Raw genomic sequence first — 27,302 nt, 5'->3', positions numbered from 1 at the left:
GTTAAGCAAGTGGAGAGAAAGTATGGGTAAGTTGGATGAGAATGGTTGTTGGATTGATCTGACAGAACACAGGCGATGGTTGTTGCCTGACGCATATGTGCTTCCGGTGGTTACTATGGCACATGGAATGGCACATATCAGCACGAAAGGAATTTGTAAGTTGTTGGCTCCAGTATGGCAGAATGCTGGGATTCCCAAGTGTGCAGAGAATGTGGTCAAGAACTGCATGGTATGCTTGAAGTACAACCCTGGTAGGGGAACACCAACTCCAGCTGGTCACTTTGCACCCCCATCATGTCCGTTCGAAGTTTTGCAGCTGGACTTTATTCACATGGAAAGATGCAACAACCTGAAATATGTGTTGGTGGTTGTTTGTGCTTTCTCAAAATGGATAGAGGCTTATCCTCTGAAAGATAACACTGCCCTATCCACAGCCAAAGCCCTTGTGAAAGAATTTTTCCCTAGGTTTGGGATGCCAAGAATGGTGTGGTGTGATAATGGAAGTGAGTTAGTGGGTAAAGTGATGAAGAATGTATGTGAAGGTTTAGGAATCCAGCAAAAGTTCCACGCTGCAAATCACCCCCAATCAGCTGGACTAGTAGAGCGCTACAATGGAGCCTTAAAGCTCAAGCTAGCCAAAATTCAGGCGAGCACCGGTCTTAAATGGCCTGACGCTCTGCCTTTAGCACTCCTGTCCACCAGAATGACCATACACTCACGAGTAGGACTTAGTCCTTATGAAGTCGTTTTTGGCCGCCCGGCCAACGTATGGGGTGTACCGAGGCCTACGAAATTTAGTGAGATTGAGCATCCAGTACTACTCGATTACCTGTATGATTTGACTGTTAAACTGCGTGTTTTGCACCAACAGGTACATGATACTCTTCCTCAAGCTTCTGAAACTCCTGGACACCCTATCAACCCTGGTACGTGGGTGCTGATCCGAAACTTCCAGCGCAAGAGCAACGACGAGCCTCGCTGGATCGGCCCTCACCTTGTGCTTTTATCGACAAGATCAGCGGTGCGAGTAAAAGGGAAGAAGCACTGGATCCATGGCACCCACTGCAAAGTAGTCCCCTTGCCTCTGCCATATGACCGGTGGGTCCAGGAGGGTATCGCCGACTCTGAGGCAGACACTGTACCTCGTTTTGTACCATTCAGTGACGCACGCATAAGAGGCACAGTTTCAGACCAAGAGAGCGACAATATTCTGCAAGAAGCTGTGCCACCATCAAATCGACTGGACACCACTGAGCCTGAACTTTTGTTCCAGGACCAAACAGTACCTGGCCGTCTCCGCTATAATTTGAGACCAAGGCCTATGGACAAATAAAGATTTCCTTACTATTTCCTTTTTGACATTTTGGCTCTCCCATCTGAAGGACTTTCTTGATTTTTGTTTTTCGAACCACCATCCGGGTTCAGCCGCAGGGTCGCGGTGCCAAGACTTTGGGGTACAGGCCGAAGACGTTAGGTCAACGGTTCTGGTTGGTCTAGGGCGTTTCCCTGGATTGACAGGCGTACTCCTTAGCAGAAGAAACTCACCCGCCGCGAGCGGCCCGTTTAGAGGATGGAGTTTTTTAAGATGGAGAGACCGGTTGAGGAAATGAACTTTAAAGCAAGGATGTGTAGAATTGTAAAAAGTAAATGTTTTGTATTTTTGTGCCTATTTACACTGTGTAGTATAATAATGTTTATTGTAGGATTTGTGTTTTTCTCCGCTCAAAAGCCCACTGCGCCCACTGTACAGCCTATACCTCTTTCTACTGCCTCCTCTCACTCTTTTCACCCTCTGCCTGAGCACGAACAGACCAGACGATCCGAGTTCGTAAATAACTCATTTATCCAGCTTTTGCACCAACACCAGCTAGTAATGAATACGACCAATTGCTGGGTGTGTGGGTTAATGCCACATACCATTAACAAGGGTATTCCTTATTTGGTGCTGCCATTTAGTTATAATGGATCGTCATGGGCATTCCAGACCATGTTCCTCTATGCTCTAGATGCTTACTCCCCGCGACAACCGCGTTCCATCAGACCTGGTACAAATAATAAAGCCTTAGTGAGAGGAATTGCCGATATGAGTAGGGATATTGATGCATACTCATCCATTCCCAAAGAAGAATTGAGACCTTATGTAGGATGGAACGCGACGGGGTATAGTATTAGTCTGGGTGAAAGACAGCGAAAAATCTCATCCCCAATCTGGGTCGTACCCCACATGGGTCGGTTCTGCTTACAGGGTAATGGTCAGAATCGTAGAGCTCAACTGGGAAGAAGTGACTGTACTGAAACGTACACTTTCCCATCACAGTTCTCCCCTGCGTTTTTGGCTGCCAAGGGCACATATTTCATCTGCAATGATCGAGCATATACATGGCTGCCCCCTGATTTCTCGGGCACATGTTATATTGCGAACTTGCTACCGCCAACATTTACTGCTGCCTCTGATTATCACAAGACCAGAGTTGTGAGAGGTGTGATTAGTAAGGAGGATACTGCCGGTCAGGAAGCGGGAGACTTCTTCTTGGGTTTCCTGCCGTTTTGGGGACCTATGGTCAATAGTAGGAACCTGAGACAACTGACACGTGTGGTTGAATCCACTGTTAATGTAAGGGCTGGTGCCCTTGGTAATTTGACAGCTGAGCTCCAAGCGGATCGCCTTATGACTTTGCAGAACCGCATGGTTCTAGACGTTATTCTTGCAGACCGCGGTGGGGTATGTAAGGTTATCCAATCTAGTTGCTGCATTTTCATACCAGATAACGCTCCAACAGTCTATCAAGCCATCTCCAAACTCCATAAAATATCTGAATCCATACACGTGGATAAAGGAGATTGGTCACTGGTGGGGTGGTTCTGAGAACTGATATCTGCCTGGGGTTGGAAAGTTCTGATGGTCATTGGAATGATCTTAGCCATTCTTTTCCTGTTCTGTCTGTTCATACAGTGTGCTCCTGCGATATGTGGCCTCTGTGCTACCTTATGTGTAAGGAAACCTGTATCGAGGGACGAGCTAAGTAATAGGATGATGCTACAGCAACATCTCCATGACTTTGCGAACATTGACCTAGACTCGGATTAAAATGTGTATAGTGATTGCCTATGTAAGGGCAAAAGGAGGGTCTGTCGTACTTTAATCTCTGCCACCGCGTAGGGGACAGGGCCCTACCCCTGTCTATCCTGGTATTAGCAAACCGCAAATGGTAAATGCGGTATGTACGAGTGCTTTATATATCGTTCTAGCTATGAATGCACTGTGTACACGTTATTCTGCTTCACTACGCGGGTTCCATTTTGGAAGCGGTGGCCATCTTGTCATTGCCCTCACATAGGCTATAATGGAGCAAATACGGGCCTCACAGTACATGTGCTTTCCTTTGACTTCTCTGTGACCTGGGCAGCTGGCTCTGCTGCCCCAGGTCAAACTGGTCTCACGAGCTCCCTTTCCTCCGGCCACCTGTGATTAGTACCAGGGCTTGACCCATCATAAAACCCTTTCATTCTACACGAACCTCCGGCTAATCTCTTTCACACCTGACTGTTCCTGCTTTATGACTTGTTTCCCAAAACAGGAGATGCTCATGTTTATTGGGGGGGTCTATTGATATCCGATGTGGGATCTGAACCTTACTGTGTAAATCATTGTGGGCTGGCCGAACTGGAATGTGGGATGGTCATCATGACTCTGCCTTTTCCTTTGAAATGTATACATGTAATGGCCATATCATAAAACCTAGGAATGTATGCTTGAGGCAGGGAAAACTGTATTTAAGATGAAGTCCGTTTCTATGATTTTCGGCAGTCTCCTGAGAACATACACGCTGTTGTACTTCTAGGATACCTGTAATTGGTCTGCAGCCAATAAACGATCTTTGACTTCACCCAGAAGACTCTGTGTTTCTGTAGGTCTGGAACAGGGTGAACCCAGAAGTCATAGGGTGTGTGCCCCTGCACCGCTGGGTCTAAAATACCCAGTACTTCAGTGAGCGTGTATAGATCTGCAGCCCTAGAAAAGCCATAGAAGCCCCTATCTTCCTTGTAGAGTGGGCTTTAGGGGGAACAGATAGCGTTCGTTTTGCTTTGTGGTAGCAAATCTGTATGCATTTTACAATCCACCTAGCTATCCCTGATTTAGAAATAGGGTTGCCTTTATGTGGTGGAGAGAAAGAGACAAATAGCTGTTTGGTTTTTCTGACAGGTTGTGTTCTTTGGATGTAGTAAAGTAAGGCCCTTTTAACATCCAGTGTGTGTAAAGCCCTTTCTGCAACGGTTTGAGGTGGTGAGAAAAAGACTGGTAATTCTACCGACTGGTTTAGATGGAAGGGAGAAATGACTTTGGGTAGAAATTTTGGGTTGGTGCGGAGTACAACCTTGTTCTGATGCATTTGGAGAAAAGGTTCCTGTATAGTGAGTGCTTGTATTTCACTAACCCTTCTAAGGGAAGTGATGGCCACTAGAAATGCTGTTTTCCATGTGAGAAATTGCAGCTCACATTTATGTAATGGTTCGAAAGGGGGTCCCAATAGCCTTGTGAGAACTATATTTAAGTTCCAGACAGGTGAGGGTGGTACTCTGGGTGGAATTACTCTTTTGAGACCCTCCATAAAGGCTTTGATGGCAGGCACCCTGAAAAGTGATAGGTGCTGCCTGTTCTGTAAGTAAGCAGCAATTGCTGCGAGGTGTAACCGAATGGATGTATATGCTAGGTTACACCTTTGTAGATGGAGCAAGTAACATATGATGTGCTGTATGGACACATTTAGAGGATTGATTGTGTTGTTGTGGCAGTAAACAACAAATCTGTTCCACTTTACAGCATAGCATGCCCTAGTAGTAGGGCGTCTGGCTTCCCTGATAATATTCATGCAATCAGGGGGAAGGTTAAGGTATCCGAATTCTAGGACCTCAGGAGCCAGATCGCAATGTTGAGCTGAGCTGGGTCCGGGTGCCTGTCTCTCCATGGTTCTGGGTTAGGAGGCATGGTGAGAGGTGCAGGTTTTGGTGTGGTACTACCGAGAGTTCCAGCAGTGTGGTGTACCACGGTTGTCTGGCCCATGTTGGAGCTACTAGGATCAGTGTTAGGGAATGCTGTTGTAGCTTTCGCACCACTAATGGAATTAGTGGGAGAGGTGGAAAAGCATATGCAAATTTGTTTGACCAGTTCATCCATATCGTATTGCCTTTGGACAATGGGTGTGGATATCTGGCGGCGAAGCTTGGGCATTTTTTGTGTTCGTGGGTGGCGAATAGGTCTATCTGTGGATGCCCCCACTTCTGAAAGAACGGGTGAAGAACCTGTGGGTGAAGTTGCCATTCGTGAATCTGTTGCGTTTGTCTGCTGAGCAGATCTGCCACGGTGTGTTGGACTCCCGGGACGTGTTGGGCCAGGAGAAAGATTTTCTGTGGAATTGCCCATCTCCATATGCTCTGTGCTAATTGAGAGAGCTGTGGAGAGTGTGTGCCCCCCTGTTTTTGAATGTAGTACATGGCAGTCATGTTGTCTGTGCGAATGAGGACTGCTTTGCCTGAAATCTGTGTTTGGAAGGATTTTAGGGCCAGGAAGATTGCCAGTAACTCCAAATGGTTGATGTGGAGTAACTTCTGTTGCGGCGTCCATGTGCCCTGTACTGTGAGATGTAACAGATGAGCTCCCCAGCCGGAGAGCGATGCGTCTGTTGTTAGGATTATTTGTGGAACCGGGTCCAGGAACGGTCGACCTCTGGAAAGGTTTGTGGTGTTCCACCACTGCAGAGAGCGATGGTTGCGACCGTCCACCAACACCAGATCTGTCAGTTGCCCCTGGGCCTGGATCCACTGGCGCGCTAAACACTCTTGGAGTGGACGCATCTGGAGTCTTGCATGGGGCACTATGAAAATGCAAGAGGCCATCATCCCTATCAGTTGCATAAACACACTTGCTGGGAGAGAGTGTTGAAGTATGAATATTTGACGCAGAGCCTGTATGTTTGCAATCCTGACAGGATTGGGATAGGCTATGGCTTTTGAGGTGTCTATGGTAGCACCGAGGTATTGTTTTGTGTGTGATGGTACCAGGTGGGACTTTTGGTGGTTCACCATGAAACCTAGCTGGTGAAGTAGTTGGATTGTAGCGGCGGTGTGGTGCACACATTGTTCGTAGGACGTGGCTTTTATTAGTCAGTCGTCCAAATATGGGAAGACGTGAATGTGCTGTCTTCTGAGGTGTGGCGCCACTACTGCTAGGCACTTGGTGAATACCCTTGGTGCTGTTGTTACCCCGAACGGGAGCACCTTGAACTGGTAGTGTTGCCCGTCCACTACAAATCTGAGGTACTTTCTGTGAGCATGGTGTACTGGGATGTGAAAGTATGCGTCTTTCAAGTCCAGAGTGGTGAGGAGGTCGTTCTGGGAGAGGAGTGGAAGAACCTGTTGAAGGGTTACCATGTGAAAATGGTCTGAATGTATATAAGTATTCAGAGGCCTGAGATCTAGGATAGGTCGTAGAGTCTCGTCTCTCTTTGGAATCAGAAAGTACAGGGAGTAGACCCCTAAATTTTGTTGATTGATGGGGACCTGCTCTATGGCTTGTTTTTGCAGGAGGGAGATTACCTCCTGGTGTAGTAACGTGGCATGTTCTTGAGACATTGGGCGTTGCCTGGGTGGAATGTTTGGGGGGGTAGATGTTAATTCTAGGCAATACCCTGAATGAATAATTTGGGTCACCCATCTGTCTGAGGTGATTGTTTCCCAGACGTGAAGGAAATGTTGTATTCTGCCCCCGACCGGAGTGGAATGGTCTGGAGGGAGGCGGTGTGGCAGAGCGGGCGGTATTTGTCTTGCCTTTATTATTATTGCCTCTGTATCTGCCTCTTTGATAACCCTTTGTGAAGGTAGACTGAGGAGGGGATTTGTAGGACGTGGATGCACTATCCGAGGAGTAGCCTCTGCCCGTGCCCCGAAAGGAAGAGTGGCGAAAGGAGCGCCTAGGAGTGTGTGACTGTAGGGCTCCCATGGATTTCGCCGTATCAGTATCTTTCTTCATCTTCTCGAGGGCTTCATCAACTTTTGGGCCAAATAAATGTTGTTGGTCGAATGGGTGATTCAATATGGAGGCTTGTACCTCAGGTTTAAAACCTGAAACTCTTAGCCAGGCGTGGCGACGGAGAAGGACACTGGTGTTTATGGCCCTGGAGGCTGTATCTGCCGCATCTAGGGCACAGCGTATAGAGGTATTGTTTTTCCCTCTTGGATCAATTCATTAGCCCTATTTCTGTATTTTTCAGGGAGATGGTGCATGATGGTCTCTAACTCCTCATAATGCGCCCTGTCGTATCTGGCCAATAGCGCTTGCGTGTTGGCGATATGCCATATATTGGCGGCTTGTGACGCAGTGCGCTTCCCTGACGCGTCTAGGAGCTTGGACTCTTTGTCAGGTGGTGGTGCTTTGCCTGACGCCTGAGAATTTGAACGCTTCCTAGCTGTAGATACCACTAAGGAATCCAGTGGTGCAGGGCCTTTAATGTATGAAGGATCTGTGGGGGCGGCTTTATATTTTTTCTCTATACGGGGGTTTAGGACCCTAGCCCTGACTGGGTTTTTAAAAACCTCCGGTGCATGTTTGATTACTCCTTTTAGCATAGGTAGAATGGCAGTAGACCTATGTGCATTATCGAAGGTGTCTAGGAGAGATTCTTCCTCCACTGGGTCAGTATGTAACTCCACCCCGTGATAATGTGCCGCCCTCTGTAGTAGGTGGTGAAAGCCTAACGAATATTCTGGTGGGGATGGCCTAGATGGGTAAAGGTCATCCTGTGGGAAATCTGGGATGTCCGGATTGTTATAGTCATTCCATGGGTCTGGGGATCCAGTAGGGGTGGGGTCTTGTGGCACATCTGCTGGATCATAGTAAGGGTCCCCTAGATCATCTTGGTCTGGAGACAGGGTTGGAGAGCGATGAGGCAGGGGTGGAGAAGGTGGAGGTGGAGGAGGTGGAGGAGGTGGGGAAAGCACTCTGAAAGGGGAGGTAGCAGTGTCCTTCCTCTTTGGAGGTGGAGGTGGGGCTGGTTTGTCCAAGTGTCTCTTTTTTGAAGACAGTGTCAAATGTCCAGTTTTTGGATCCTTGGTAAGTGTCTTTTGCAGAGGATCCGGTGTGAAAAGTTCTTGTGACACTGGTTGTTCGGTCGGCGCCGAGGATTTCGGGGCCGACGGCTTTTTAGGCTTGTCTAAGCCGTGCTTCTTTGGGACCTCCGATTTTTTGTTCGGTGCCGAAAGAGGCTTCGGCACGGGAGTGTCGGTGCCGAGGGCCTTATGATGTTTGGTCGGCACCGAGAGGGCGGGTTTCGACACCGAGGGCTTTGGTGCTGGGCGCGGTGTGGAGGTGGAGGCCGATTTTTTCTTCGGTGCCGGAGGGTGTTTTTCAGTACCGCTGGTAGGCTGGCTCGAGCCCGAGCTGCCGGAAGGCTTAATAGGCTTCTTTACCGGGCCCGAAGGTGGGGTGTGAGAAGCAGTGTCCTTGGTCTTGCCTAGGCTCGAAGGCGAAGGCGTGACCGAAGCCTTTTTGGGTATCGGCGTAGGTGTGGGAGGGGGTATAATACTCACGACCCTCTGCGCCGGGGTGATGCCCTCCACATCTGAGTCGTCGGCCTCGGAAGCATTGACGAGGTCGTCGTCCTCTTCTTCGATGTTCTGCTGTCCCGGAGCTTCGACGTCGTCCCCGAAGATGTCGACTGGAGCGGAGGTCGAGGAGTGCGCCATGTTGCGTCTGGCCCTTCGATCTCGAATAGTCTTTTTGGATCTAAAAGACTTGCAGGCGGGACAGTCTCGGGCCTCGTGTTCAGGGGAGAGGCAGAGGTTGCACACCTCATGAAGATCGGTGTTTGGGAATTTGGACCCACATCGAGGGCACTTCTTGAAGTGAGTTCTTTCCATCAGCCGAGACCGGAGCCGGAATAGGCCCGAAGGCCGCCGTCGACGACCGGAATCGAAGAAGTGCCGAAGAGAAGGTGATTAAGATGATTTATTATCTGAAGGATCTCGATGAGCGAGGATTTTGCGTTGATCGTTGAACTGGAAAAGTTCGGAACCGGAGCATTACATCCGAGCCCGATGGCGGAAAAAAACAATCTGAGGATGGAGCCGAAGCCCATGCGCAATACGAACCAAAGGAGGAGTCACCGACCTCGTGACTTCCAAAGACTTTCCAAGAGGAAAAACAAACTGCAAACATCCGGGCCCAACACCAGATGGCGATCTATGCACAGTGTATAATCTGCAGCTCATATGCCTCGAACATATGATGTTCTGCGATTTATTTGAAATTTGATATATATTTTCCAAATGCGAACCTAATTCTTCAAGAAATTTAGATAAACAGATATTGATTAACAAGAAATGAGTTTGTGGTTTATTAAGAAAAGTAAGGTCTAAATCTTAAATGTGTTTTAGCTGGTTCTAAATCATCATCAACCAATCCAACTAAATGGTCCATTGACCATGTAGGAGGAGTGCCTTGATGTTTAGGATTGAGATCTGTAGGTGGAAGGGGTATTGATGTACATTGGTGTAAAATAACTTTTTTTCCCTATAGGTTATAAGGTGTTCCCCTCACATGTCAAGCGCTTGAACCGCTCATCCCTCCTGTGTTTGTGTGCAGACGGTGAAATGGTTAGTGTGAGTGTTGGTGTTATGGGCCCCACCAATGACTGCATGTGTGAATGAGTTGATGTGACGTCTGGTCTGCTGAAGGGAGGATACCGGTATGGGTTTGCTTTCCCCGTTACCAGGGTTTTTGCGCTCCATCACGTGCATGGTGAATGCATGTACTGGGTGTATGTATATCAGGGAAGGGTACAGTACAGGGCTAGAGCAGTGCTGTGCAGTGCGTGCATGCTGAATGCATGTATGGGTGTATGTGCATGTATATGAGGGAAGAGTATAGTGCGGTGATAGAGCAGCGCTGTGCAGTGCGTGCATGGTGAATGCATGTACTGTGTGTACATGTATCGTGGAAGGGTACAGTACAGGGATAGAGCAGCGCTGTGCAGTGCGTGCATGGTGAATGCATGTACTGGATGTATGTGCATGTATATGAAGGAAGAGTACAGTGCGGTGATAGAGCAGCGCTGTGCAGTGCGTGCATGGTGAATGCATGTACTGGGTGTATGTGCATGTATATAAAGGAAGAGTACAGTGCGGTGATAGAGCAGCGCTGTGCAGTGCATGCATGGTGAATGCATGTACTGGGTGTATGTATACCAGGGAAGGGTACAGTACAGGGATAGAGCAGTGGTGTGCAGTGCGTGCACGGTGAATGCATGTACTGGGTGTATGTATACCTCAGAGAAGTACATTGCATGAGAGATGTAGTGCTGTGAAGTGTTGTACAGCGCACACATGGTGAATCAGGAGTAGGATCTGCTTCACATGGGAACTCCCATTTTTTGCTGGTGTTTCACTGTTTTTCGACCTTAGTCTGGCTGTGGCCCTGCTAATCAGGACCCCAGCCTAGCTGCTTCCACTCTAAAATGGTTTCCATGTACATAAGGTATATATCTAATTAGATTCTGGAGTGCCTTATAAGATGCTAGTATATGGTATACTATGTACCTAGGGCATAGGTACCTCAGTGGCCTACCAGGGGCTGAAGCATGTATTATGCCACCCTTGGGAAGCACTCCAAAATGGCACCACAGGTCTGCTACTGCAGCCTTGGTAAGGGTGTGCTTGCACCCCTTACAGTGGTATAGGCTACCTATATCACTACCCTTGCACACACATATAAAACCTATAAGTCACTCCTATGGCAGGCCTTAACAATGCTGAAGGCAGAGTGCCTGGTTTTTATGTGAGAGGGTGCCCCTGCATGAGCAGAGCCCCTCTGCAGCGTTCGGAGTACCTCCTCTGATGCAGTTTGTGGTGCAGCCTGACCATATACTCTTAAGTGCATTATAACCTCGCGGTAAAGGCTAACTTTGGGATGGCTGCACGGAAACATGTCGTGTTTGGTGTCAAATGTTTTGGAATACTACCCCCCGCCAGTTCTGGCGGCGGGGGTAGCATTCCACCCTTCTAGAGGGAGAGACATGTTCACACTGGTCTAACCCAGTAGGACTTTCTAAAGCCCTGGCATCACAAAATGGATGCCTCTGCCACAGACACGGGTCTGGCCTCCTGCTGCTGACTGAAACTCTGGCAGGGGAGGCCTGGACAATAGGTTTCCTGTCCCAGGGAGGTGTAACCACCTCCCCAGACAGGTAAATGTGTATTGGGGCTGGGCGGAATCACTCTCTGGTGCTTTGAAGTGCTGCACTGGGGGCACACTTGGTGTCCCTGTGCATTGTCCAGTTCAAACCGGTTGCAGGGGCTACCTGCCCCTGCTCTGGCGTGAAACTGGACAAAGGAAATGGGTGTAATCAAACCCTCTTTCCAAACCCTCCCATAGGTGGGTCCCTAGAGTATGTCCAACCCCCAAACTTAGTATAAGTATGGGTACCCAGTCCTTGCGACTTTAGATTACCCTGGACGCAACTCTGCAACATATATCCTGGACCTTCGACATTCTATCCTGACTAGAAGACTGAAGAAATCTCCCTTGGGGTCAAGGAGTGACTCCCCTGCTTGGCAGGCACCAAAGAAGCAACTGTCCGGTCTGCAATTCCGAAGCTCCCGCTGGACGCCAAAGTCTCTGCATCACCAGAGGTGGATTTCCTGACTTCCCCAAGGCTACCCTGAGTCCACAGCAAAGCTGAGGCCCGTGGCTATCGTGGGTGTCGAGGAACCATTACCCCTGGGCACCGCGTACTATTGCTGGTCTGGTACATCAACTTCCCGTTTATCCTTGAAATTCTGCTTTGGGCTCCGAGTAGGCCCAGCCTTGAGCATTGACTGCACCGAAGAGCTCCGGCCTCCACTCCACGAGTGACCCACGGGCCGGGTTCCAATGCGACCGCTCGAGGCTCCTTCGGGTTCGCTAGCCCGTTGGCTAGTGGGTCCCCACGAATGACACTTCTCTTCTGCTTGGGCATTCCTGGTTGCTCCAGACGTGCCCCGACTTACCCTCGCTGGGTGAGTCCCTCAGACCTTGCTGGTCTGCACCGACGTCCTTCTTCTCTTTCCACGAGACTTGCCGTTGCCAAGGCTTGTTGGGTCCAATCTGGTCGCCGACACCGCAGCACTCGACAGACTTCGTGGGACATCTCGAATCCAGCTCGTGGACCTCGTTGACGCCTCCTGGACCTCGTGGCTGAAGAGTCAAGACACCCGTCAACTCACCTGAAGCACCCGACATCTGTGGGCATAGGTCCATCCTGCCCTCGGTCACTGGCAAGTGACCCAGACTCTGTCCCCTCTCCTTTCAGGTTCCTTCCATCCTAGATCCAGGCTTGGATCTCTTCGGACACTTCTCCTCTTCACGGCAGCAGCAGTTCTTCGCCAGCTTTCATTGTAATCGACGACACGACCCAACACCAAAAGACACCTATGCACCCGGCTTCCCTGGGTGAGGTAACTTGAGTACTTCGGTGCTTGTGTGGGTGCTAGGCCTAGAACTTCTTAAGTCCAAAAGGGTTTGGTCCTGACTCGATAAGTGTCCCTAATCTTTAAATTTCCAACCGCGACATTGCCCATAGAAGCTAACGAGAACCCGCGGTTGTGTTTACACACTGCACACGGCCCCCATGGGTCCCCTGTGTCACTACCTTGGGTGGTTCTTTGGGGTCCCAGTGATTCTACAGGCTCTAGGCCTTGTGTCTCGTTCAGTCGTGGTTCTTCTACCACTTTATTGGTATATGGTTTGGTACACCCCTAGGGCTCAAACGTGTATTTGTGATATTACTGTTGATTGCTAACTTGTAAATTAAATACTTCGAACTCCAGTCTCATAAAGAGACTAGAGGGGTGTGTTTTAACCTAAATAAATATATTTTAAATATATACCTGGTGTGGTTGTCCTTTCATTTTTTTTTTGGACAACAAACTTTATTGGCATTTATAAGGACACCGGGGAGCTCGTCCCCATACACGGTACCAATATGGATAGAAGAACAGTGAGAATTGGCATCCTTGTTCAACCCCCCCCTGGTCTGCAAAACATCAGACCCCCAAACCCTCCCCCCGCCCGCACATCACACCAGTCCAGAGTCCAACACAAATATGCAACATTTCCTAACAGCATGTGCTCCATATTCTGATTACTCTCCCTCAATTCCTAGGGCCCGGGGCCCCGGAGGGGAAGCCACCGGGGCTCTGATTAGCCTCTCTATTGGGTCCAATGGCACTGCACCCTCCCGCACAGACAATACGATGCCCCGATATCGCGCCCATCTCTTCCAGACTTTACCATGCTTGGCCGGACAACCCCTTGCCAGGAATACCGCCTCTTCCTGAAGGCTGCTCTCCATAGCTACCACTAGGATAGCTTTCACATAAGGTTGTCTTTAACCATTCACCATAAGGGGTTGTTTGGACCGATACAAGGTGCCCACTAGAACTAGTGGACAGCATATATCAGGCCACCTTCTCACACAGGCCTCGAAAAATCATACAAATGTTACTAGACCTGCAGGTCAAGAAACTTGAAAAACCTACTCAACATAACTACTTGGCCCATAAACTGGTCTCAAATTATACGATCTTTGACAAAAACTTTAGTTTACAGAGCGGCCTTTTTCTTCAATATCACATATGAGTGCACCTTCAAATATGCGAGTTCAGCATATCTGCTGTACAAAAAACCCTCTTTTGTTTGATCAAATAGACTAAACGGCTGCTGCATGTACAATACGAATCAAGCCCACATACAGGGTACACATGAGCCCTGACTCGCCTCTTAGCGTTAGGGCGGGGGCAAGAATGTTGAAGTACTGGGTTTTTCAGAACCAACCCAGCGGTGCCAGGGAACACACCTGAAGACTTCGAGTTCTTCCTGTCTCAGACCACAGAAACACAGAGTCTTCTAGGTGAAGTCAAAGATCGTATTTATTGGGAGGGGGGAGAAATCTGATTGTTTGTATTAAAATGAAAAATAAAGTTTTCAAAAAAAAAAAAAAAGATTGTATTTATTGGCTGCAGACCAATCACAGGTATCCGAGAAGTACAACACGATGTATGTTCTCAGGAGACTGCTCTCAACCAAAAACCAGTCTTTTCTTATATACACAATATTACGCTCTGGGCAACACCGCCCCTATTTTTACAAGTGGTCGTTCACATATTTTCGCTTCAAAGAAACAGCAAAGTCATGATGATAATCCCACATTTCAGCTCGGTTAGCACATAATTATTTACCCAGCGAGGCTCAGAACCTTCCTCAGATTTCAGCGGACCCCAATAAAACGGGCACCTCCTACTCGTAAAATAAGCCATAAAGTGGGCAACAGAGTCAGGTGTGAAAGAGATTGGTCTGGGTTTGTGTGGGAAAGACGACTTTATGGTGTGTCAAGCCCTGGTGCTAATCCCATTTGGCCGCAGTAAAAGGAACCGGCCGAACAGGACTGACCTCGGGCAGTGGAGTCAGGTTGCACAGGTCACCAAGAAGGCACAGAAGGTGTGCGTGTCCTTTAGGCCTAGGCATGTCCTTAATTCGCTGCCTATGTGAGGGCAACCACAGAATGGTTACCGTTCTAAAATGGAACCCGAGGGTTCGATATGTAGTGTCGTATACACGGTGCATTCATCGGTGAAATATGACGAAAACACTCATAAATACCGCATTAGTCATTTGCGGTTCGCTGATACCAAAATCGGCATGGTGGGACCATGCCTCCAACATGGTCCCGAAATTTACAGTACCACAGACCCTCCTTTTGCCCTTACATAGGCAATATTTATACTCATACTAATCAGAGTCCAGGTCTATATTCATATGGCCATGGAGATGTTGCTGTAGCATCATCCTATTGCTCAGCTCGTCCCTTGATACAGGTCTCCTTACACATGATGTAATACAGAGGCTACACATTACAGGAGCACACTGTACACATAGACAGAACAGGAAAAGAATGGCTAAGATCGTCCCAGTGACTATTAGGATCTTCCATCCCCAAGCTGATATCAGTCCCCAGAACCACCCCATCAACGACCAATCTCCTTTATCCACGTGAATGGATTCGGAAACCTTATGCAGTTTGGAGATGGCTTGATAGACTGTCGGAGCGTTATCTGGTATGAAAATACAACAGCTTGATTGGATAACCTTACATACCCCACCACGGTCTGCAAGTATGACATCTAGAACCATACGGTTCTGCAACGTCATGAGGCGATCCGCTTGGAGCTCAGCTGTCAAGTTACCAAGGGCACCCGCCGTTACATTAACAGTGGTTTCAACTACACGAGATAGTTGTCTCAGGTTCCTACTATTGACCATTGGTCCCCAAAACGGCAGGAAACCCAGGAAAAAGTCTCCCGCTTCCTGACCGGCAGTATCCTCCTTACTAACAACGCCTCTCACAACTCTGGGCTTGTGATAATCATAGGCGGCAGTAAATGTCGGCGGTAGCAAATTTGCAACATAACACGTGCCCGAGAAATCAGGGGGCAACCATGTATATGCTCGATCATTACAAACAAAGTATGTACCCTTGGCAGCCAAAAACGCAGGGGAAAACTGTGATGGGAAAGTGTACGTTTCAGCACAGTCACTCTTCCCTAATTGAGCTCTTGGATTCTGACCATTACCTTGTAAACAGAACCGACCTATGTGGGGTACGACCCAAATCGGGGATGAACTTTTACGCTGTTTCTCGCCCAAACTAATGCTATACCCCGTCGCGTTCCAACCCACATAAGCTCGCAACTGATCCTTGGGAATAGATGAATATGCATCGATATCTCTGCTCATATCAGCAACTCCTTTCATCAAGGCCTTATTGTTCGTGCTAGGTCTAGTGGAACGCGGTGGTCGCGGGGAGTAGGTTTCAAGCGCAAAAAGAAACATAGTCTGGAACGCCCATGATGACCCATTATAGCTAAACGGCAGCACTACATATGGGATACCCTTATTAATGGTATGCGGCATCAAACCACACACCCAGCAATTTGTCGTATTCATAACTAGTTGGTGCAGAAGTTGAATAAACAAATTGTTTACGAACTCAGAACGTCTAGCTTGTTCGCGTTCAGGCAGAGGGTGGAAAGAGTGTGAGGAAACAGTAGGAGGAGGTATGGGCTGTGTAGTGGGTGTAAACGGTACTTGAAAAGACAATAATACATAACCTACGGAAAACATCATCATGCTGAATAGGACAAACAGACATAATATTACAAAACGTTTGCTGTTCATTACTTTACATATTCTGCTCTTAAAATTTATTTCCTCAGCGGGTCTCGTCATCTCGAAAAACTCCATCCTCTAATCGTGCTGTCCGCGGCGGATGAGTGTCTTCTGCTAAGGAGTACACCTGTCAGTCGAGGGAACGCCCTAGACCAACCAGACCGTTGACCTAACGTCTCCGGCTTGTACCCCAAAGTCTTGGCACCGCGACCCTGCAGCTGAACACGGATGGCGGTTCGGAAAAGCAAAAATGAGAAATTTTCTCAGATGGAAGAGAGAGCTGCACTTCTCAAAAAAATATCAAAGAAAAAAGGATTTTTATTTGTCCATAGTTCTCGGCCTCAGATTGTAACGACTTCTTGTAGGTACTGTTTGGTCTTGAAACAAGAGTTCAGGCTCTGTAGTGTCCAATTGAATTGACGGTGGCACAGTTTCTTGCAAGATGTCATCGCTTTCCTTCTCAGAAAGCGTTCCTTTTACTCGTGCATCGCTAAACGGCAGAAAACGAGGCACATTCTCAGTCTCTGAGTCAGCGATCCCTTCCTGGGCCCACTGGTCGTAAGGCAAAGGCAAAGGGACCCTCTTGCAGTGAATGCCGTGTATCCAGTTCTTTTTCCCTTTTACTCGAACAGCCGATCTCGTGGAAAGAAGGACGAGATGGGGGCCGGTCCAACGGGGCTCATCATTCTTTGTCCTTTTGAAGTTTTTGACCAGCACCCATGATCCAGGATTGATAGGATGGCCTGGAGCTTCAGAGACCTGAGGCAGAGTATCATGCACCTGTTGGTGTAAAACACGCAATTTAGCCGTCAATTCATACAAATAATCAAGCAGTACTGGATGTTCGATCTCACTGAATTTTGTAGGCCTTGGCACTCCCCATATGTTGGCCGGGCGGCCAAACACGATTGCGTAGGGACAAAGTCCCACTCGTGAATGCACAGTCATTCTTGTTGATAGGAGTGCTAAGGGCAGAGCGTCAGGCCATTTAAGACCAGAACTCGCTTGCATCTTGGCTAATTTGAGCTTCAATGTGCCATTATAGCACTCTACTAGTCCAGCTGATTAGGGGTGATTTGCAGCGTGGAATTTCTGCTTTATACCTAGTCCCTCACATACATTCTTCATCACTCGTCCCACAAATTCACTCCCATTATCACTCCATACCATTCTTGGCATTCCAAACCTAGGGAAAAATTCCTTGACAAGGGCTTTAGCTGTGGATAAGGCAGTATTGTCTTTTAGGGGATATGCTTCTATCCACCTTGAAAAAGCGCAGTACATATTTCAAATTGTTGCACCTTTCCATGTGGATGAAATCTAGCTGCAAAACCTCGAACGGATACGTTGGAGACGCAAAATGACCAGCTGGAGTTGGGGTTCCCCTACCAGGATTGTATTTCAAACATACCATGCAATTTTTGACCACATTCTCTGCACACTTGGGAATTCCAGCATTCTGCCATACTGGAGCTAACAACTTACAAATCCCTTTCACACTGATATGCGCCATTCCATGTGCCATCGTGACCACTGGAAGCACATATGCATCAGGTAACAACCATCGCCGGTGCTCTGACAAATCAATCCAACAACCATTTTCATCCAATTTTCCCTTACTTTCTTTCCACATGCTCAATTCTTTCTCTGTGGCTTCAGCTTGAAGGGACTTCACACTCTCTATCATGTCTTCACACATTCCAACATCACCAACCCATCTTGCAGGGCCTGTAACTTACATTCGATTCGTCACATCTTTTGCTGTTTCTTTCGCGATTTCGTCAGCAAACGCATTACCACGACCAACATCATCAATAATCTTCTTGTGTGCACTGCATTTCACAATCGCGACTTGTAACGGTAAGGTCAGTGATTCAAGGAGATCATTCACCAACTGACCATTCTGAATCTTAGTTCCATGCGAAGTCAGGAACCCACGTTCTTTCCACAAGCCCCCAAAACTATGGGCCACGCCAAAGGCATACTGGCTGTCAGTATATATGTTCACTTTCATTCCTTTCGACAACACGCATGCTCTTGTAAGTGCAATTAATTCTGCTGCTTGAGCCGAATTATGTGGTATACGTGCAGTTTCAACAATCGTGTGCAAAGTCGTGACAGCATATGCAGCAGTCGTATCACCATTCGGAAGCTTGAAGCACGAGCCATCCACCCATAAGGTACCATCGCACTCAACCAGGGGAGTATCTTTAAGATCCACTCTCCCTTTTGTTTCTTCTTCTGTTCTGAACAGACAATCATGCTGTTCAATCTCATCTGTGTCTGCTGAAATCGGTAATAATGTAGCTGGATTCAACGTATTGCACCTCTTTATGTGCACATGACTCGCTAGCAGTGTCAACTCGTACCCTGACAATCGAGCACTAGTTAAGTGCTGTGTCTTGGTCCTGTTTAACAATGTGTCCACTGCATGTGGAACCATTACAATCAACGTGTTATTCATTACTAACCCAGCGGACTGTCGAATAGACACAGCTGCTGCCGCTGTGGCTCTCAAGCAACTTGGCAATGCCTTAGCTACTGGATCCAAAGTTGACGAAAAATACGCGCATGGACGCTGTCTGTCTCCAAAAGACTGTGTCAGCACCGACAACGCACAACCTTCTTTCTCGTGAACATACAATGTAAAAGGTTTACTGTAGTCGGGGGTACCCAACACAGGAGCCGAGCATAATGCCTTACGTAATTCCGAAAAACTTTTCTGACACTCTTCAGACCATGGGACGGGATTCGGTGTATCTTTGCATGTTAAGGCTATCAAAGGTTTTGCCAGCAAAGAAAAACTCGGGATCCACTGCCTACAGTATGAAGTAATACGCAAGAAAGCACGCACTTCTCTCTGTGTTTTAGGCACGCTCAATTGTGCAATGGCCTGAATTCTTTCTGGGGTCAGTTTCCTTCCCTCTTTCGACTAGAGATGACCTAAGTAGGTCACTTCTTGTCGACAATATTGCAGTTTTGAGAGAGACACTTTGTGATGAAAGGCAGACAAGTGACGCAACAATGACAATGTAGCTTCTTTACAAATCTCCTCAGTGTCCGCGGCGATTAGTAAATCGTCAACATACTGAATAAGGGTAGCACCACTAGGTAAAACAATTGCATCAAGCTGCGCTTTTAAAGCCTGACTGTATATTGATGGACTTTCACAGTAGCCCTGTGGAGCGCGTTTAAAGCGGAAGCTGCGACCTCCTAAACTAAAACCAAAAATATCCCTGCTTTCCTCTGCAATCGGAATGCTAAAGAAAGCATTCTTTAAATCAATCACTGAGAACCAAGCAGCGGAAGCTGGGATCATAGTTAACAAGGCAGTTATATCAGGGACAACTCGTAACTGTGGCACAACTATCTTATTTACCTCTCTAAGATCGATCACAAACCTGTAAGCAGGTGGCTGAGAGGGGTCAGTACGTTTTAAAACAGGCAAAACAGGACTATTGCAAACGTTGCCTCTTGTCTCTTCGATTACATCCTTTTCAATCAAGTCATAGATGATCGCTAACAACGCTTTCTCACCTTCATTAGAGATCTTGTACTGGGGAATGCGTGGCAATTTAACATTGGCTTTCAAAGTGACCACATATGGCGGTATTTCCAAGAGACCCACATCGTTAGGACCAGTAGCCCAAAGGACATCCGGAAGAGACGACAATTCAGCTGGCAGTTTATTCTTCGACAAATACATTGGAGAAGTCACTTCCCTACCCAGTGTAAGTTGTACTCCCGAGGGGGAACAATATAATCTCTTTAACAAATCCAATCCTAACAGGTTTTCACCACAACCTGTCGTTAGGATAAGGGGTGCTTTCAGCTCACAAGGTCCAACAGAAAGGGGCATAGGACTAGAGATTGGGTTCCTAACCGGGGCGCCAGAAAAACCTACTGAAACATTCATTTCGCCAGACAAAGGCGCGCCAGGGAGTTTTGAGTGCATAATTGAACTCTTTGCAGCACCAGTATCCAACAGAAAAGGCTCTGACACACCCGCTGTAGTCACCTTAACATACGGTCCACTCTGATCCACTGGCACTGAAACAACTCCCTCTCTTTGTCTACGGCTGTCCTAGTAATCATTACCTTCCGCATTTCCATCTTCTGCATAATAGTCGTTATTATAGTACTGAGCTGTCCCACCAGTTACATTGGCCTGCTGATCAAAACTGTTCATTGTATTTTGAGGCGGAAGAGGACACGCGTTCTGGGGTACATTCCCACGCCCTCTACCCCTAGGAGCTTGCTGACCACCTCTACCTCTCGCGCCATAAGCATTATTCGTGCGCTGCAACAATATAGGACAACTATACTTAAAATGACCTTCTTGTTTGCAATACGAACACTGATTGGGACCCACAGGAACACGCGGTTGGGAATACCCGAACCTTTGCGAGTTACTCTGAAACTGTTGGGGTTGTTGATAGTTACTCTGACCTTGCTTATAGTTATTCTGATCTCCACGTGGCGGGTAAGCCTGCTGTAAAAGAACCTTCGTCTTTGATTCTTTTGTTTTCTTGTATGCTCTATCCTTCTCATCTTTATCCCTATTTTTGTAATACTGTGTAGTAGCCAGTATTTGCGCTGATGAAGAAATAGCCCAAGAACTCTCTGAATCTTTTAATTTCTTACACAATTCGGGAAGTAAATTATGCACAAATTTATCAACAAACAATCGTTGACCACCTTCCGTACTCATGTCTTGACCACTGTGGTCGATAAATGTTTCTTCAAACCTGGTGAAGAAATCAGACACTGTTTCGTCTTTCTTTTGTTTGCATGCGGATAATTTATCCCAATTCACACGCATCGCCGGCATTAAAGTCTTCATGTAGGTAATAATTCTACCAGGGAGTTCTGCTACTAAGGGCTCATGTTTCGCACCACCAACTTGTCTAGTGTCTGTAGCAACGATATTAGCCCATGTGCCACCTAGTTCTGCAGCATGATCTGTATTACGAATCAATCCCCACCAAAGGCTGCGGAACAACATTCCCGAACAACATATCAATGTCAGCAAAATTCATGACACACGATTCTGCGGTTTGTGATAACTCCTTATAATATCCTGCAGGGTTTTTACGGGGGTCAGGCAATGTCTGCTTAAGCGCTATCACTTCACCTCGCTTCCATGGCACGTGTACCCAAACACGCTGAAAATGTGGCTGAACAGGTGGATTAGCATTTGCATCACCAGGTCTCCAAACTGGAGGAACCTCACGCATCGGATATTGGCGCGCTTTTACCTTTTTCCCTACAGGGAACTCCAGTTCGAACAACGACTGATGACAATCCCCATTCCTGAAGGACAACAATGTCGTAACTGCTCTATCAACATCGCGTCCCACAATCGTGCCTTTCTCAAAATCGAACCGTACATGACACAACTCCTGCGGGCTTGAATCTAGACCATGATCTTCCAATTCCTCACAGAGGAATTCACACATTTTCTCGAAAACGTATCTCTGTTTTGGTGCTTCCCATTGATGAAAAACATTTACAACAGATTCCACATCATATCTTGAAGGAAAAACAACCCATTTATGTGCCATGCGGTCTAATACTTCTTTCTCTTCAGAACCTGTCAGCTGACTACGCAACTGCGTACGTTGTGAACCAGGGGTCGTACTAGATGACCCGAAGAGAGGTGACATAAAACTAGTGACCGCACTAGCTATTCGTTGTCGTGTAGAAGGAGAGGTTGAAGCAAGAACAGGGGGAAAGACAGAGGGAAGAAAAACGGGTGCAGATACAGGTACAGGGGTCGTATCAGGAAGAGCGCCGAGGGAGGCAGCTGATGTACTAGGTAAAGTCGCAGGGAGCGCAGAAGAGATAGGCAGCGAAACCGGCGGCCCTTGAGAGGGCTGCGCCGTAGGCATAGGAGCCGGCTGAGGGGGACCTGGCGGCTGCGGGAAGGCTTGCGGCAAATTAACTAGAGGCTGTAAATTTAAGGGTTGCGGAGGTGCTGTAGCACTCTGCACATACGGGGGTGGTGAACTCAGCAAATGTGACATTAGGGGATCTTTCTCCTTTTCTCTTGACGCATCTTGCTGAAGGGGCGGCAAAGCTGGGTAGCATTTATCAATCACTAGTTTACGTTGCCTGTGCAGCTGCTCATTCATTTGTTCTTCTTCATTATCTTTAAACTGTAAGGCTGCTTGCATTATCGACATACCTTTCTCTCTTTTATTTTTCTTCGCTAATTTAATTTCTTTCTGTTTGGCTTCCTTTCGCCATAGGCGGAAAGAATCAAACATCGCCGGCCGGGCTTTCTTTTTAAATAATTTAACTTCTAAGTTATCTAGGATTTCTGTGTCGAAACTACCATTTTGGGGCCATTTTAAAACACCATCTTTCCTGGTGTATCGGATCCATACTTCATTATACGCAATGGGGCCCACGCCATGTTTCACATAAAGCTCATACGTTGGAGTTCCAATTGGAGGAACCGGACACGAATCCTCTAATCGGGAGTCCCTATTACAACCCAAACAAAACAAATTTCCAAATATACTAGAACCAGGCATCATCGCTCACTAGTCTAGTTTCAAACTTCAAAGGATTATCGAATACGATAGTCTCGTGAATACACGAGTCCTTCGGCTTTGGCACTTGCAAGTTCCAAATCAAAGCGATCCCGAAGGGATACCAAACTAAGAACCAAACTAAGAACTGGGAGACGCTCCACTTATACTTAACTGAGGTATCGATGACGTCACCAGAAGACTCGTTAAATCGTTTCGCTCTACCAAATCATCATGGGTCCAAAACAGGGCGATAGTCAGGGCAGCAGTCCTTTGTAGCTGTCGGGACGCGGAGAACCTCGCAGTAAAGACTTTCGGACCACGTCGACATGCAGGGGTCGATGAAGTGGCGGCCTTCCTCCAGAATTTTCACACGAAGCTCCTCACGAACCTCTGGCTTGGACCGGTACCGCTGAAATCGCCCTACGTTGGGCGCCAACTGAAGTACTGGGTTTTTCAGAACCAACCCAGCGGTGCCAGGGAACACACCCGAAGACTTCGAGTTCTTCCTGTCTCAGACCACAGAAACACAGAGTCTTCTAGGTGAAGTCAAAGATCGTATTTATTGGCTGCAGACCAATCACAGGTATCCGAGAAGTACAACACGATGTATGTTCTCAGGAGACTGCCCTCAACCAAAAACCAGTCTTTTCTTATATACACAATATTACGCTCTGGGCAACACCGCCCCTATTTTACAAGTGGTCGTTCACATATTTTCGCTTCAAAGAAACAGCAAAGTCATGATGATATTCCCACATTTCAGCTCGGTTAGCACATAATTATTTACCCAGCGAGGCTCAGAACCTTCATCAGATTTCAGCGGACCCCAATAAAACGGGCACCTCCTACTCGTAAAATAAGCCATAAAGTGGGAAACAGAGTCAGGTGTGAAAGAGATTGGTCAGGGTTCGTGTGGGAAAGACGACTTTATGGTGTGTCAAGCCCTGGTGCTAATCCCATTTGGCCGCAGTAAAAGGAACCGGCCGAACAGGACTGACCTCGGGCAGTGGAGTCAGGTTGCACAGGTCACCAAGAAGGCACAGAAGGTGTGCGTGTCCTTTAGGCCTAGGCATGTCCTTAATTCGCTGCCTATGTGAGGGCAACCACAGAATGGTTACCATTCTAAAATGGAACCCGAGGGTTCGATATGTAGTGTCGTATACACGGTGCATTCATCGGTGAAATATGATGAAAACACTCATAAATACCGCATTAGTCATTTGCGGTTCGCTGATACCAAAATCGGCATGGTGGGACTATGCCTCCAACATGGTCCCGAAATTTACAGTACCACAATGTTTCTCAGTTCATGTTTGAAAACTCACTTTTGATAAACATGGGGCCACACACAGCGTATATTTTCATTTTCCTCCAATGAAACTGATGTCAAATTTGCCAGAATTCTGCTATAATAACTGCTGTAACAATGCTCCCTTAAACCACCCCAACAGTTCGCATGGACATGTACAAGGAAGTATTATTTCTCAGATACACAAAACTTGTTACATTGTCCACAATCTTGTAACTAACCACATGTTCCCATGCTCACCTGGAGTCCGTTCCTCAGGTGCTGTTGTCGCCTGAACACATGATTCCTCCTCTGGTCTTGGGCACAGTGAAAACACTGCTGTTATACGTGGAACCCCTGAAAAGAGGAGACATCATATATAACTGCATGATAGAACGATGGAATAAACACAATGAGTTGAGAAATCCATGCAGTACAACCAAAAAACAACTATCCCAAGAGAGGCCGTAAAACATGAGCTGTAAAATAGAAAACACAGGTGAGTGAAGACACATGGTGCACAGCTGAATAAATCCCAAACTCTGAGAGCACAACTAAACTGCATCTAAATCACCAGAGGCCATGGCAGACACAACAGAGGTAGTAGTTTCTTAGAGCATATGAAAATCTGCAAAAAGCAGTTAATGGAAAACTATTAAATTAAACTTAATTTCTGAAAAATGGAGGAAGTTTACTTTCCTCTTTGGGAATCCACGAATTCCTTTTTCAGTGGCATTTTATTGGTTATTTGACATTTAGGCCAGGGAAGAACGGAAGAACTTGAATTGTGTAGAAAACGTTAGGAGAACCTAAACTTCTAAACACAAGGGGCCCGATTCACAGAACTAACTTACTACAAAATCCTAAACTGACTACCATTTTGGTATTCACAGAAGGCACTCACTCATACTAACTTTATGTGCGCACTCGGGCCGGAGATTCCGGCCCGGAGGTAGAGATTCCGGCCCAGAGGTGGAGATTTAACCACCAGCCGAAACCTCCACAATCGGGCCGGAATCTCCACCATCGAGTCAGAATTTCCAGCCCAAGTGCGGACATAAAGTTAGTATGAGTAAGTGCATTGAGTGAATACCAAAATGAGTAAGTGCCTTCTGTGAATACCAAAATGAGTAAGTGCCTTCTGTGAATACCAAAATGGTAGTAAGTTTAGGATTTTGTAGTTAGTTCTGTGAATCGGGCCCTATGAGTCGAATTAAGGAGGGCTCACTCGCTGTTATTTATATCGGTTAGGAATGATTTCATATTTGCTGTGACTACTTCTGTGGAAAAGGATGCACCTTTTATCTTCAAGTTGTTTTGTAAGAGTAAAGCACAAAATCTGGGAAACTTTTTAAAATGACTAAATAAATTACAGGGATAATAACAGCAGTAAAACTTACCTCCAACTTTGAATTCAGAACCCTCTCTGAGTCGTAGGTGCAACGACACACTCTCCACCACAAGATAGACCTGAACTCTCTCTCAGCCTGAGCTGCAATGACACACTGTCCAACACAAGGGTAGAGCTGAACCCTCTCTCAGCTTGAGCTGCAATGACACACTGTCCAACACAAGGGTGGACCTGAACCCTCTCTCATCCTGAAGTACGACACACTGTCCAACTCAAGCGTAGACCTGAACCCCCTTGGAGACTGAGGTGCAACGATGCACTGTCCAACTCAAGCATAGACCTGAACCCTCTCTGAGTCGTAGGTGCAACGACACACTGTCCAACACAAGGGTAGAGCTGAACCCTCTCTGAGGTTGAGGAAAATGACACACTGTCCAACAGAAGAGTAGAGCTGAAACCTCTCTGAGCCTGAAGTGCACCGACACACTGTCCAGACCCAAGGGTGGACCTGAACCCTCTCTGAGCCTGAGATGCAACAATGCACTCTCCAACACAAGGATGGACCTGAACTCCCTCGGAGACTGAGGTGCAGCGACACACTGTCCAACACAAGTGTGGACCTGAACCCTCTCTGAGCCAGAGGTGCAGCGACACACTGTCCAACTCAAGCATAGTCCTGAACACTCTCTGAGTCGTAGGTGCAACGACACAATGTCCAACACAAGGGTAGAGCTGAACCCTTTCTGAGTCGTATGTGCAACGACACAATGTCTAACACAAGGGTAGAGCTGAACCCTCTCTGAGTCGTATGTGCAACGACACAATGTCCAACACAAGGGTAGAGCTGAACCCTCTCTGAGCCTGAGGTGCAATGACACACTGTCCAACACAAGGGTGGACCTGAACCCTCTCTGAGACTGAGGTGCAACGATGCACTGTCCAACACAAGGGTGGACCTGAACCCTCTCTGAGCCTGAGGTGCAACGACACACTGTCCAACACAAGGGTGGACCTGAACCCTCTCTGAGCCTGAGGTGCAACGACACACTGTCCAACTCAAGCGTAGACCTGAACCCTCTCTGAGTCGTATGTGCAACGACACATTGTCCAACACAAGGGTAGAGCTGAACCCTCTCTGAGGTGCAACAACACACTGTCCAACACAAGGGTAGAGTTGAACCCTCTCTGAGGTTGAGGAAAATGACACACTGTCCAACTCAAGGGTAGACCTGAACCCTCTCTGAGCCAGAGGTGCAACGACACACTGTCCAACACAAGGGTGGACCTGAACCCTCTCTCAGCCTGAGGTACAACAATACACTGTCCAACACAAGGGTGGACCTGAACCCTCTCCGAGCCTGAGGTGCAACGACACGCTGTCCAACACAAGGATAGACCTGAACCCTCTTTGAGTCTGAGGTGCAACGACACGCTGTCCAACACAAGGGTAGACCTGAACCCTCTCTCAGCCAGAGGTGCAACGACACACTGTCCAACACAAGGGTGGACATGAACCCTCTCCGAGCCTGAGGTGCAAGCACTCTGTCCAACACAAGGGTGGACCTGAACCCTCTCTCAGCCTGAGGTGCAACGACACACTGTCCAACACAAGGGTATAGCTGAACCCTCTCTGAGGTTGAGGAAAATGACAAACCGTCTAACACAAGGCTAAGACCTAACCCCTTTCTCAGCCTGAGGTGCAACGGCACACTGTCCAACGTAGGGGGACACAATTTCAGGCTGACCGCGATGGAGCCCTGGTCAGATTTAACTAGTCGGCTAGTCCTGGTAAAAGTCTGGAAGTTCAAAAGTTCAGAAACGTTTCTAGGTCTTAACACAGAACAGGACTTTGTCACTTTTTGGGAACTA

At 47.5% G+C, this 27,302-nt stretch overlaps 1 protein-coding gene across 9 annotated transcripts in view; it reads right to left on the bottom strand.

Annotated features, from left to right (window-relative positions):
• LOC146839127 (uncharacterized) overlaps window positions 1–27,302 on the bottom strand; it is a 239,364-nt gene that overhangs the window by 63,908 nt on the left and 148,154 nt on the right. For all 9 annotated transcript variants that reach the window (XM_085603141.1, XM_085603135.1, XM_085603140.1 and 6 more), the window contains one exon: window positions 24,344–24,439. In XM_085603141.1, the coding sequence (XP_085459267.1) occupies window positions 24,344–24,439 (96 nt within the window). The remainder of the gene's footprint in view (window positions 1–24,343; window positions 24,440–27,302) is intronic.

The sequence above is a fragment of the Triturus cristatus genome, chromosome 4_2, assembly GCF_964204655.1.
Source record: "Triturus cristatus chromosome 4_2, aTriCri1.1, whole genome shotgun sequence".
Classification (NCBI taxonomy): Eukaryota; Metazoa; Chordata; class Amphibia; order Caudata; family Salamandridae; genus Triturus; species Triturus cristatus.
Note: the sequence above shows the minus strand (reverse complement) of the source record. Positions and strands in the feature narration are given on the sequence as shown.